The sequence below is a fragment of the Pholis gunnellus genome (assembly GCF_910591455.1).
Source record: "Pholis gunnellus genome assembly, chromosome: 17".
Taxonomy (NCBI): Eukaryota; Metazoa; Chordata; class Actinopteri; order Perciformes; family Pholidae; genus Pholis; species Pholis gunnellus.
This window is the reverse complement of record NC_136544.1, coordinates 20,785,584-20,800,540: the sequence shown is the minus strand read 5'-3', so window position 1 is coordinate 20,800,540 and position 14,957 is coordinate 20,785,584. Positions and strand designations below refer to the sequence as shown.

The 14,957-nt window shown below is 41.9% G+C and overlaps 1 protein-coding gene across 1 annotated transcript in view; it reads left to right on the top strand.

Annotated features, from left to right (window-relative positions):
* The window catches only part of tmem104 (transmembrane protein 104), a 47,742-nt gene extending 34,564 nt beyond the window's left edge, over positions 1-13,178 (top strand). The window contains exon 10 of the mRNA XM_079177013.1: positions 9,696-13,178. Within this exon, the coding sequence (XP_079033139.1) occupies positions 9,696-10,459 (764 nt within the window). The 3' untranslated portion in view covers positions 10,460-13,178. The remainder of the gene's footprint in view (positions 1-9,695) is intronic.
* Positions 13,179-14,957: the final 1,779 nt, after the last annotated feature.

Sequence of the window (14,957 nt, the reverse complement as noted above, 5' to 3'; positions counted from 1 at the left end):
TTCCTCTTGAAGAGCTTGTTAACCTTTATGTATTTTCAGCACAGAGTAACAACGGATGAATGGAGCTGCATGTAACACACATCATTACTCACTGAAGCACATTAACCTTTTTGACGGAGCATTTTTTTATTTATTTTTTAAGCAAGTGACATTTGTGAATTTAAACAAAACCACGTAGCGCTGCTTGAAGACGAGATCTTTGACATCGGTGGAGTTGATGTTTATTATTGCACTTTTAAACATTTACATTAACAGTATATTTTGAATGAATTAGAGACTGCACAAAAATCTGCACACTGAAAAATAAACCACATATATAATAATAATAATAATAATAATAATAATAACTATTTATATAGCACCTTTAAGTTTACAAAGTGCTCTGAAAGACAAAAAAGCAAATAACAATAACTCAGTGAGACAGTCGATACGATACAAAGTAACAAAAAATAAAAATAACAAATTTAACCAAAACAACAGCAGAATACATAGAAAATACTGTATAACTTCCTTTGCACATTATGGGGATTGATGTATTAAAAAGGTAAACGCCGTTGCAGCCACAGAAAGCAGGAGGAGTCGTTACACATCAGCCCTCCGGAGGATCACCTCTTAAACACCGACAGCAGCAGAGAGCTCCTCTAATTGATATTGAGTGGTGTGAGAGGAAGGGAATAAGTTAACGCTCAGCAGACGAGTATTAATCACATCCGTCCGTCTCTCCAGGGAAACCTGGAGGGCCTGGGGGGGGGGGGGGGGCTCTATACTGTCTATATTGACTGTTGAGTCGGGGACTCGTACTGCAGACCTGTGGCTGTCACGTTCATGTCACAGCAAAGATCAGAGATTTTGTTTCTGGTGTTCTTTGATGAGACGGTTTTGTTTACTTTTATCTTTTGGAGTGATGAATAAATGACACGAAAATGCTAAATACTAAATACCAAATATATTTCTAGGGCTTTTATTGTGAAAGGAAAGAACAGAAGGAGCGTATTTGACTACGAAGCCTCCGAACTTAAATAAATATAAAATATATACGCGCAACTCGATGCCTTTATTCGCAGTGCGACAGCTCAGAAAAACAGATGGATAAAAGATTAAGACCCTTTCCACCGCGTTATTTTTGTGTTTTGTGTTAGAAAAGTTATTTACTACGGTTGGTTATTTGTATTATTATAAAGACTGTACATACTCGTAGTTTTAGTATTTAAAGTAGATTTAATGTGACTATGATACTTTCTCCTTCACATTAAAAGGTCTTTTTCTTTCCATCAATGTCCAGAAATCCACATTAAATCCCCTTTTGAATCACTTTTGTAAAACAGTAAATCTTCCAAAGGGGGATGAATAGTTTTTATAGCTGCTGTACTTAACATACATCGTATAGTTATATAGCTTTGTTTTCCCATGTTTAAATATAAACTCTTAAAGATTATATTTGAGAACACACACATTTTTTTCTCTATGAAATACATTTTTGCACCATTTTCCTCCTCCTGCACCAGGAAATAATACCTGTAAGTTAAAGAGCGTTCGCTTCACTGATCCATGGGACTCTCCATCCATCTCGAGCTCTCTCTTCACTACAACGGGAGCTGAGAAACGGCCCACAGGGATTTCCACAGCTGCCCGGTGCCATTTTAAAATGGAAGTGGGAGGCAGATATTGGTCTTGAAGGTCGGTGGGGGAGGAGGGAGTCACGGGGCCGGTAGAGTTTGTCCACAGCTTGCAGCTCACAGGGAGGACGGTGAAATATGAGCTGGTCTTAAATGGACCAAACACAGTTCAGAGGTCCTGAAAATTACATTTAACAGTGAAACATCCTCCCTATTCTGTCTTCATACGACGCTCCTGTTGTCAGCCAAGGATGAACGCATCTTTTTTGAGTTTAACCGAATAGCCACATGATCACAGCCACTTTCTCTGCTCTCACTTCCTGTTTTGGGGGGTTTGTTTTTAGTGCCCCTGCATGTCCTTCATCCCTGCTTTGTATCGACGTCTCTTTGAGTAATGAGAAGTCTGACTTCCTGCTGAGATGAGTTCCGGGGTGATTAGAGGAATGTCTGCTTTCCGTCTGAGAACGTGATCAATAGGATCTGTTCCCCGGCGAGGAAGCTTTTAATTATGGTCGCTGACCTCCTTGTTTACAGAGAACCACCTTCAGCCATTTGTTCATACTCGTTATCTGTTGGTTAAAACCCTGAATCTCTGAACCTCTAACTTTGCTTTAAACCCGTGCAGCTGCAACTTATTTTACATAATTCCAGCAGTAAAATTATTTGTATATTATATTAAGACATTATGATAGATGAAACCAACCAAACCGTATGTTGGATATCATTTTTAACTATCATTTCTTTATATGGTTCATTTTTCTTGCATTGTACAGAGAAACGTCTTATCTGTGGATAACGTGCATGTTTCCAGCTCCGCGGCTGCGCGAGCAGACTAATTGATGTTTGCATGAAGCTGTCAGACGATGTCGTGGAGTTCGGCTCTTCTTTGTGAACCCGAGCTGCGGTGCTGAGTGCTAAACAGCCGGCCAACCGCTGTGCTGCTCTGTGCTGTGTTTACTGATAGTCCTATCTGAGATCACACACGAGTTGTTAGGAGGCGAAGCAGCCACTTATCACCCAGTCGCCAACCAAAAAAAAAAGACAACAGCCCGCTAGCTCCCCGGTTCCTGAAGGGTTTTTCAAGTGATCAGGCTCTTCTCCGCAGCAAGAACTCCTGAAACCCCGGCGAGAGCCGGGCGAAGAGCCAGTGCTGCTAATTAGCTAAGAGGTTATCCAAGAGCGCTCGAGGAGCGTCTCTCTTAATTAATGATGGGATGATTGCTGTGCTCTGAAAACCACGAGAGGCGTACATGTTTAAATTAGCAAACATAAAGAGAAAACACGAGTGCAGTGGTACCAGAACCTCGCGTCGCATTAGTGTGTTTCCTCACAGTTTAAACAGAGAGAAACATTAAAGCACAGCTAAGAGCATGCTGGTCTCAAACCAGCATTCGTAGCTATGCCTACGAAAAATAAAGCGCCGTAATTCGTAGATGTCCCATGAAAATGTAGTATGTTATACACGTAATCTTGAACAAGGAAGTATGAAGAGCGGAAAAACCCACACAGGGTGATGGAGGGGAGGAAAATGGATCCACTGTTCGTTCCATTTAAGTTTAAAGGCCTTTACACACCCGGGGCGTGATGATTAATGACATGAAAATGTGAATACTTTGCATAAAAATCCTGCTTACCATCTCTTCCATCTCACAAGTCGAGCCAATACACAAGTGTCTTAAAGCTGCATTCTCTCTAGTGTCCACCAGGGGGCGACTCCTCTGGTTGTATAGAAGTCTATGAGAAAATGACTCTACTTCTCTCTTGATTTATTACCTCAGTAAACATTGTAAACATGAGTTTATGGTCTCAATCTCTAGTTTCAAGTCTTCTTCAATACAGCATGATGTTCATTTAGTAAATGATGGTCCATTTAGAGTCACACAGACCATAAAGCAGGGGATGCTTTAGGGCGGGGCTACACGGTGATTGACAGGTCTCTACCAGAGACGTATACGGCGTCTCTACGTCACTCCTCCTCAGTCCAAATACGGTCACTTCCTGTTGCAAAAAGCCAAGATTGCGACAGTCAAAACGCGGAATTCGAGGCTTCAAAACATCAGTCCACAAACCAGTGGGTGATGTCACGACTACATCCACTTCTTATATACAATCTATGGTCTAACGCGTCAAATGTGCCCCCTCAACCTGCATCTCCCTCTCGCTCCGTCACACATGAGATCGATCACCTCTCACCTTTTGCCATTTCCTCCTCAACAACCGAGTCCAGGAATCCCATCATCTCTTCTGAGATAACCTCTGAAGGCTCCTCGGCTCTGTTTTGCCACCAGGGAGAAAGCAGCAGCAGCAGCAGCTGTGAGGAGGTTTTGTTGAAGTCGAAGCGTTTCCCTTTACGAGGTCGTTGCCGTCCCCCCCGTCCAGGTGATATAAATCACAGGACTCTGCAGGATGGACGGCTGCTTAGCTACGTGGTCGTGATATGTGGCCGTTTGACACCGGCTCAATTTACTCACACGGTGCATCAATTTGAAAGTGTATGTAATCACCATATCCTGACCGATATCTGCAGAGGCTAATGGCTCGTCCCGTGGTGGTAGTGGGGGGGGGGGGGGGGGGGGGGGGGGGGGGGTTAGTAAGATGGGTGTTGCTCCTGGCTTGTAGTGTGTGACATGAGACATCTTGTCAATACATAATAAGACCATAAAGCAAGGTAAGGGCTTTATCCAGAGATGACAAATTTAGGTTAAAACGGATCATAAAACTCTCGGTTTCATGGTTTTGAGTCACGGATCGGATCAAAAGAAAACAGGAAGCAAATGCAACTTTCAGAATTTCCCCCGATCTGGGTTTTTTGTTTTTTGCCTCCGATACTAATTGCCGATCATTGATGATCCATATTAACGGATCCAGATCCCTCTGCTGTTGGATTATAGTGCTGGTCCACAAGGATCCAGATTTTTAAACCATCAAAAACCCTAAATGTTATCCTTTGACTTTGTTATAATTATCTAATAATCATCAGGTTTTTTCCGCATTAAAGCACACAATTCAAATGATGAGGAAATAAAAGATTATATTTTTATGGATTAAAACTAATCTCTTCATTATTATTTTTACTGAAGTATAATAATGAGCTTAGAGCTCGTGTTACATCGTGATGTGAACCTCCACTGGTTAGCCGTTAGCGGTGCTGCTAACATTACTAGCTTTAAACACTGATTGGTTGTTTACAATGTAACATTATCAGAGACTCGAAACACATCAATGATGTCCTGATCGCGTGTTTTTTACTGAATATAAATAACGATCATCAGTGAATCACGCTGCGATGTTTGAACCAGAAAGTGTTTCTTTGGTCCTTCAAAGTGGTCAAAGCTGATATGTTCGTGTTTCATGGTGGTTCATTGAGACAAATGAGCACATTATGAAAAGCTTCATTCTCGTGGTTTTGTTCTCGGCGTTCGGCTCCTCTCTGCCAACTGATTGACTTTCAATTCCTTTAAAGAAAAGTAAAGGGGTTACTTCCTGTTCCTTAAGTGAGATAAATGAGTCCCTTTCCCTCCAATTAGCATAAAAGCCCTCCTGAAGTGAAATGTTATGCTTTTAGATTTTGCACTTTTTGAGGGATTCTGAATATTCTCTGGTTATTAACCCTCACTGGGCTTTCTCTTCACCGTAAAACGTTCTCAAAGCGAAAACGTGACACCGGCGACATCAATGCAGAAACATGGCACACCATTGGAGACCATTGGAGACTGTTTCATGGCCTTAAGTAAAGCCAGTTGTGGGACTTTTCTCAAACATCTGGACTAGTTTGATAACGGATTCATCATATTCTCAGGCTTCAGCTGCTCAGATTGAAGAATATTTGACAATATATTGAATATCTTTAGGTTTTGGTCTGACAAAGTAAGCGAACTACATCATCATGAGCTTAGAGACGTTTTTAAAAAACGTTTTATTGAATAAAGAACCGGTCTGTACTGTATTCTGAATCAACGTCAGATTGCTGTGCAGCATTTTGTTGAATGTGTCTCTGACTTGCAGCTCGACATTGATGCGTCCGTGTCTCTTGGTCCGTTGCCGGCGGTTTGACCGCTCTGAGGACGGTTAAGGTGGAAGTAAAGGGAGGATTGCAACTCAGAGCTTTCTCTGCGGCCACAGATCACACTGGCTGTCAGCCAAAGATGCATTAAATATCCAACACTTTGCTCCACTGATGTGTGAGCGCTGACATCTACTCTGATGGTTAGTGTGTGGAAAGTGTGAAACAAGGGTGAGGAATGTAGCCGTGGTGGTTGAAGCGCCGGACAAACCGTCGGTGATGCTTCCTCCTTCAGTGGCCCCTCAATCTCCTCTTAGATTTATGCCACATTAAGAACAACACTACAGAACGTTCACAGCCTGCAACCTTTATTCTTCATTTAGCTTCTGCATCCTCTTTTTTTCTTTTTGGACAAATAGAATCTGGTTTGGTTTCTCTCTTCATCGTAACAACATGATGATGATGGTTGGAAACCGGCTAAACTTCATCTTCGTTGTATTATTTTGTTTGGAAAACATCCGAAGCCGAACCTGTGATCTCTCGTTTACATGTTTTCCCTTTTTCAGTGTTGATCACGGGTCAGAAATTATACCATTAAACAAAAAGTAAATTATCAAATCACACAATTTTATGATCATCAAACCACAAATACAGATGATAAAAGGTCTGAGAAAGTGTTTTTACGATCCACACTAAAAACCTGAGGCGAGTGTTTTTGGATTCATCGTTAGCTAATTTTGAAGTATCGCATTAGAAAAGATGGAAACGACAAAATATAGATCAAACTTCCTCACTTTTTCTCTCAAAAGAGTTGATGCATTAAATGTGATATGAAAACGCTTTTTGGAACATTTAACTCACATGACTGAACATCCCGGATAAATATTCACTTTCTTTGTCTCTGGACAACATGAAACTCAAAAGATTCCTCTGCACCATGTCTCTATCGTAGGACCTCTACTTCTTCTTCTACTCTTGTTTACTGGCGGTTTGCAGCCGTGTGACAAAACTACATTCGCTCCAAACCAGTTGATGGAAATGCGCCTTATTCTCATAATGTTTGCAACAAATTTGCTTCTCAATTGAATGAAAACACAACTGATGACACTTTTATATTTGTTGTATTTTGTGTGGGTTTAGTTCTTGTTTTACTTATTTAATTAGTTTATTTCTTGATACAGTATCTCTGTAAAGCACTTTGCATTTCTTCCTCTCATGATAATCATTTTAACAAAAGTTAGTAGTCGTTGTCGTACTTTTTGTCTCTTAATCATCTTTCACTCACCTCCATCCTGATGGTTTCTCCTTCCCCTTTCTGCAGTCCGTCCCTGATAATTGGATTAAATTTCACCCTCTTTGCATACATTAAAATACCACAGCAAGAGCACACAGTAGCTTTAAGTTCCCACCACGCTCCACCCTGTTCTCTCTCTGCAACCTGTGCAGGAAACTGGAACAACGCGATCCTAAGACACGCTGTATTTGCCCACTTGAATATTTCCATCAAAGGCAGCCGGGATCTCTCTCTCTCTTTCTCTCTCTCTATGTCTCTCTCTCTGTCTCTCTATTATTCATGCATCACACCTCTCAGAGTGTATAGAAGTGCATGCTATAGAATCATTTTCATTTGTGTGACAAATCATGGTGCGAGCGGTGCCTCCTAAATGTCGCCCCGCGTTTTTTAAAAGGACAGCCTGATGATGAAAGTTGAGGAAGCTGGCTGCCGGCCAAGTCGCAGGGGCTATGACTAATTCCTGGAGTCACGGGGCTGATTGAGTGCTCGTGGAGGTGAGGCGGTGTCCCCGGGGCCACGTGACTGTCGGCCCGTAACGGGACCGCACGCCGCGCTCAGAGGGCGTCCTTTTAGCTTCGCTCATGCTTGTCGGTACCTTCCAGGAATCGATTGGAGACGGAGACGGTGCTTCTCCATCGTCACCTGGCTCCAAGGACTTTTTTTGCCGGGACATGAAATGTTCCCTTTTGGTTTTTTGAATGCCTGATGTTTCTGGGACAAACAGTTGGACGGCGTTTTAAGAAGAAAACTATCTCCGTCCACACGAGCGATTCAGCACCGTTTCATAAAAAGGATTTCCGTTCATACCACAGACTGTATATAGGAAGTGGACGTAGTCATCGTGACTTAATCCATTGGTTTGTGAAGCCTCGACTTCGGTGTTTTGGCCGCCGCCATTTTGTTTTTTTGCAACCAGTGAACAGGAAGTGACCATATTTGTACTGAGGAGTGACGTAGAGACGCCGTATACGTCTCTGGTAGAGACCTGTCAATCACTGTGTAGCCCCGCCCCTAAAGCATCCCCTGCTTTATGGTCTGTGTGACTCTAAATGGACCATCATGTACTAAATGAACATCATGCTGTATTGAAGAAGACTTGAAACTAGAGATTGAGACCATAAACTCATGTTTACAATGTTTACTGAGGTAATAAATCAAGAGAGAAGTAGAGTCATTTTCTCATAGACTTCTATACAACCAGAGGAGTCGCCCCCTGGTGGACATTAGAGAGAATGCAGCTTTAACACAGGACTGAATCACATACACTGGGCATGCGGGTGCCGGTGTAGACAGGAAGAAGATGTCACTATTATTGTACTCTTTAATAATAAAAGGTTGAGTTTGACACTTGAGATCTTCTTCTATATTTCCAACACACACATTTAATTTAAATATTTGCTCTATTTCTCTCTCTCACATCAGATTTGATTAAAACAATGAATGAGGGAATGAAACTAATCCACATGTGGAGGATTAGTTTCCCCTTCTAAAGCACATTGATGCCTCATCATAAAGTGGAATAAACCAGGTTGAGCAAATGTACTTCTACTACAAAGAAGATGAGGACTTAAGTGTGAGATGCATAATGACGATCGCTAAATATTCCATCGAGTCTTAAGCCAACAGTCCGATTTAACGGAGATTTATGAAAAACACAATCAGCTGTTCAACACGGGCAGCCAGTTTGCAGTTTTGTCGTAAATCTTCTTGATTGATGGAGAAGATCAGGAGACTGAGATTGCTTCACAATACAAGACACAACTGACATTGGTTGAAGGTTGTTTGGTCGGAATCACATGATGTTTGTTCTCTGCAGTCGCCACAATTGTAAGTTATCACAATTACTTATTGACGTTATTTATGTTGTATATAAATTGTTACAGGATGGGGGGGGGGGGTATTAACTCCAGTATATACCGACCAAGGTCACGACAACCGGAACGATTCCACCATGTCAACATTAATCTCTTTTAGATGAATAAAATGTACTTCATTGTGTATTTATTTGTTGAATACGTCAAGTCCATTTCATTTTTGTATGGTATGCAAAATTGTATTAATTTTATTTCACATTTAACATTTTATTTTATTGTTATTTAACATGAAAATTCAAAAATGTCTGCACTCTATTCCACCGGTATGTTTTGATGTTATTCTTTTGTTTTATCTCTTTTTATTTAAAGTTACACAATTAACCCTTCTTACAAATGAAAAGTTTAATCGATAAGAAATAAAACACACAAACATGAGGTTTGCTGCCAGATCTTATACAAAAATAAGAGCGTCGTTCTTTATTTTGAGCGACGTCAATCAATAATTATTTTGAACGTGAATATTACACGGCAAAAAAGCTAAAATAAAAGCATCCACCAATCACGCTGTGCCGAGCGGACGCACATTAAAGACAACAACAACATGGAGGCAAACTTTATTACTCCTTTAGACCAAATACACTCCTTCCGTTCTTACCTTTCACAATAAAAGCCAATTCATTTTAATTTGTTTACTGTTTTACCATTATTAATTTATTCAGCCTTGCATTTTATTTATTTATTTTTCTTAACTCAATTTGGTGCATTCGCCTCTAAATCTTCTCTCCATTTTCGTCTCGTCAATCGTTCGTAAAGCTCCTTGAATTTAACTTTTTTATCCGTCAGAAAGCTGCTTCATAATTAAAACTTGATTGGTTTGATTGATGCAGTAGGATTGTTGTCCCCTTTTACCGTCACAGTTTGTTCTTGATTCCATCTCTTCTTGTTTTTTTGTTTTTGTTTCCTCTCAGCGTTCACCATGATGATCGTCTTGGCTCTCATCCGCATCAGTAAAGGCGCCGGCGAGGGCCGCCCGCCGGTCGCCTCCCTCTCCGGGGTGCCCAACCTGTTCGGCGTGTGCGTCTACTCCTTCATGTGTCAGCACTCGCTGCCCTCCCTGGTGACGCCCATCTCTGACAAGAAGCGCGTGGGCACGCTGGTGGTGGTGGACTACGTCCTGATCCTGGGCTTCTACGTCCTCCTCTCCTTCACCGCCATCTTCTGCTTCGACAGCTCGCTGCTGCACGACATGTACACGCTCAACTTCACCGACAACTGCAACGTGTTGAATATCCCCTTCCTGCGCTACTTCCTGGGCCTCTTCCCGGTGTTCACCATCAGCACCAACTTCCCCATCATCGCCGTCACGCTTCGCAACAACTGGAAGACCCTGTTCCACCGGGACGGCGGCACCTACCCGTGGGTCGTGGACCGCGTCGTGTTCCCCCTCATCACCCTGGTGCCGCCCATCGTGGTGGCCTTCTGCACCCACAACCTGGAGTCCCTGGTGGGCATCACCGGGTCCTACGCCGGCACGGGGATCCAGTACATTGTGCCGGCCTGCCTGGTGTTTTGCGCCCGACGCAACATGGAGCCCGTGGTGGGCCGGGAAGCCGTCAACAAGCACCGGTCTCCCTTCCGCCACGCCTTCTGGGTGTGGTTCGTTTTGTTGTGGGCCGCCTCCTGCCTCATGTTCGTCACAGCCAACATCATCCTGAATGACGTCAAGAAATGAGAAATTCAAGAATTAAAATAGAATATATATATATATCCAGTTTGGCCAGTATCTTTACTCCTGTACACGAGGCCTTACAGGTGGTTGCTGGTTGGACAGTGTGCCTTTCTATGGGACTTTTGTTGCATATAGTACATGTAATTAAGAGTAATTTATCGAATTTGTGAAAAAGGGACCAAGTGTTTTTGTTCCATCCACACAAACAAGAAGCTGGAACGGTGCAGGACTGCTGCCGATGAGAGGAGATCGACGAGGGTCATTTATTAAAAGGACGTTTTCTCAACAAACATTTGAGGTTTTCACAAAGGATTTGCACAAAAGTTACTTTTTAGAAATGTACATCTTCAAAGAGTTCAGTGGTCTTCAAACGAACTCGTACAAAGTGGATTTTTTTTTAATGTTTTTGGAATTTATCGTTTCCGATCTCAGACGTCAGAACATCTGGACCCTTCAGGGCCGAGTGTTCCACTAAAGATATATTAAATCAAAAGAGCCGTCACATGCGGAGTCGTGTTCTGTTGCTAAACTGCTCGGTATTGATAATGAAATCAAAAAATAACAGAAGACGACAAAGGGAAGAAAATCAGGGATGATCATTCTTTGATCCGCGTACTGTATCCATCTCGCGGCCTGACGGGATAATACTGAAGAAGTTCCAAAGTGGCCAAAAGTGAAAGGGTAGCGAGCCAAATGTAGTTCAGGGACGTTGAGTTCACCGACACTTGGCAACTTCCTCTCTGAGCTGTGGCTTTTGTTAATGGACTTCGTTATTGTCCTTCACCTTCTGTCTATGAGAATTCATTATTATACTGTCGGGGGCATACTTCTTAAAGGGCCAGTGTGTAGCATTTAGGGAATCTATTGGAAGAAATAGTTATATTAAGTTTTTTTTTTTGTGTATAATCACCTGAAAATAAGTTTTTTAGTTACCTTAGAACACGTTTTTTTATATCTAGCCGGCATGTTTCTACAGTAGCCCAGAAGGGTCAAACCAAACACTGGCTCTCGATCGGGGCGGTCGCGTTTTTTTGTCTTTGTGCGTCGACCACCGTAGTTTTCCCACAAGTGAGAAGTTTCAGTTGGTTGCGACCTGCAAACTCACCACTAGATGGCGCCAAAACCCACAAACTAGACTTTCAACGGGTTCGTACAAAAACGTAGTTTTTTCTACTTTAATAGTAAAGGCAAACGAGATGTACAATGGAAGTCAACGGTCAAATTAGTTTGAGGCTTGCTGCATTCTAAAATTATATGTTTTGAAAATTCAGAAGAAGAATATCTGGACGAATAAAACCAACTCGACGACTTTTTGTTTTTTTGTAAATTGACTTTTTGATGCTAGAGATGAACGATATATTGATTCATACAACGTCCACAGAAAGCATTCATTTCAGGCAGATAATTAAAAATACTTCCAGTCAACATTTGAATGAAACGTATCGAATATCTCTGTATTTTCTTTGTGATATTTTAGTTGTGATCCAAACTATTACTCTGAAATGTACGCCTCGTTTATTCCCATTATAAAAGCGCCGTACAAGTACAGTCCATTTACCACTTGAACTCACTTTTATTGTGTATGAATATGGATTTAAATTGCTAAATGTGTGAGTTTAATAAGCACAATGACAGTCAAGTGTCTGCATGGAGGAAATAATCGAGTCAGTGGAAGAAACTCTGTGAAGCGTTTTCACCTCCAGTTAGTCCGTAACTATCTTACGTCACTTTGTTCTCTATTGTTGCTCACACAATAGAAATGCGATGTTAAAACAGAGTTTGGTTTTAGAATGTGGTGAGAAATGTGTCTTTACCTTGTTTCAGAGGCTTTATGGTTAAATTACAGCATTTATGAGCCTTTGATGGCCGACTGTTTGTTTTTTGTATATTAATCCTCTGAAAACATCAACAAGTTATTATTCTGCGTCAAGATGCGAACACATGTTCTCATTGAAGGGACTTCAATTCATGGAACTAGCAGAGGTTAAACATTGAACTTCTTAAAACTCAAAAGAGAAATTAAAAACATCTCTCGTCTCTGGTGTTGGCCCAGCTCCAAAAACTCGACACACTACATATCCCACAATGCAGTTCTCTTTTCCTTAACGTCAAATATGAAAACATTTCCCCGTCCCTGAAGAACTGGTGCCGTCAGCACAACGTGTAGCATCGTCGTAGCTCGACGGCTTTGAGCTGCAGAGCTTCTGTCTGAGTGGACTCACAGGCCCTGCATGCAGAGATCCATCAAACGTAATTATTAATCGTCATTTTAATGTTTACGTTCCCACTTCTGTGCCGTTTGGTTTCTGATGTTTCACGTCTTTCTTTGTCCTCGTCGCCATTAATATGAGAAGTAAAAACACTTAAAGCTTAAAGACGGATCCTCATGATTCAGTCTGGAGACGAAGGCGTTGACTGTGTGACTGTGGATGGATTATTAGATATTGATTATGTGACATCTTGTTTGGAATCGTGAATTGTGCCTTTTTTTAAGGGATTTAGTTTTGTTTCCTCAGCTTTGCATGTAAAACATTTCAACTGACAATCAGCGTGAACCCAAAATACTTCTTTCTCTTTTCTTCTCTTTTTTAAGTTTGCTGTATTTTCTAATTTTTCCTTTTTTGTTTACACTAATCCATCATTTCAATGGATGTTTACTGTTTTAATGGATGTTTGATTTCTATGATTCACAAAGAAAATAAACGCTTTATGTTCATCCGAACCCTCGATTACTGAAAAGAGATTTACACACAACTCTCACCTTCAGCTACAGATCCGGCTCATTCTGAGGTTCCTTCTCGTATTTTGGGTTTCTACTACAACAGTTACAAACATGTTGTTATGCTTTAAAGTTACTGTGAGGAACCTTTACCTGGTCCTGAACCAGTGTCAGTGTAGTCCTGATCCTCTATCAGACCTCCATCAGTAAAGAGACCACCAGAGAGAAGATGGTCTGTTTCTATAGAGTTGTTCTTGATGCTCGTCATCGGAGCCACCGGGTCGGATTCTGGTGAAACCAGATGAACTCATGCAGGTTCACCAGAACCTCCTTCAGCTCAGACTCCAGCAGAGACCGGTCCACCGTGGACAGACCCAGATCCTCCAGACCGGTCCACCGTGGACAGACCCGGATCCTCCAGCAGAGACCGGTCCTCCGTGGAGGTCCGGAGGGAGGAGGAGAGCTCAGCTCCCGGCAGCAGCAGCGTCTCCTCCTCCAGGAGCAGAGCTTCTCCTCTCTGCTGGAGATCCAGGACGTATTGCTGGACCCGTTGGAGGGAAGGGAGGCAACGGGAGAACCAGAACCAGGACTGAGAGGAGCAGACTGTCAGACCTGCTGCAGTAACATGAGAGGTTTTCTAAAGAGAGTCTGGTGCTCAGAGACACTTTAATCCACAGGGACCAACAGGATCTACACTAATTAAAGGTTTCTTGTAACTATAACGTTCATGAAACACGCCCCTGAAAATGTGCAATTTTTCACGACATGTCCCCTTTAAGAGCTAATTAAATGACTTCTTGTTAAACAACACATAAAATTCTTTCACCTCTTTTAAATGGCGGATCAGTTCGTCCTGTTTCCAGACCTGCTTGTTGTGAGGAGCCACTTCTTCTTCTGGTGGTGCCGATACGAACACTCGCTGCTGGAGGCTGAATGCGTGAATCAGAGCGACTTGAGAATCACAGTCTTGTATTCAGTCACTCGTACACAACTCCACAGACTCCCGCTTGGTATCTGTTCTCCAGGTAATTGGCCTCTCTTTTATTTATTCATCATTTATTTTTTTACTCCGGTCAATCCTCCCTGAAGCACCTCAGCAGTTGTTTCTATTGAGACCACATCCCTGTTTTTTATTATCCCCCTCTGAATATCGATCCCAGCAGAGCCGCTCCGCTGTCATTTAATTTACGCTCTCGACCTCTTTTATGTGTGAGGGCGTGTCTGCATGTTCGGGGCCGGAGCTTTAAGTGCAAATGCAAACTTAGCACAGCTTAATTAATTCACACTGTTTAATTGCTGCACGCTTTCTTATACGGAGCACTCTCTGGCTGCTTCATGCACACATTTGATCTGCTGAGGTGACGTTTTAGATTTCTTTTTTTTAACTATAAAAGCCTGAACGTGTGATCTCATCTTCACTGAAGCAGCAATAATGAGTTATATAATAATTATATTATACGATAATGTTTATCTGCAGAATTAAAATCTGTAGTTCCAAATTTATTCAATGCATATTTCACTTTTGTGAAAAATGTTTCTAGTAATGTGTCTTAAAACCTGCATTCTCTCTAGTGTCCACCAGGGGGCGACTCCTCTGGTTGCATAGAAGTCTATGAGAAAATGACTCTACTTCTCTCTTGATTTATTACCTCAGTAAACATTGTAAACATGAGTTTATGGTCTCAATCTCTAGTTTCAAGTCTTCTTCAATACAGCATGATGTTCATTTAGTAAATGATGGTCCATTTAGAGTCAAACAGACCATAAAGCAGGGGATGCTTT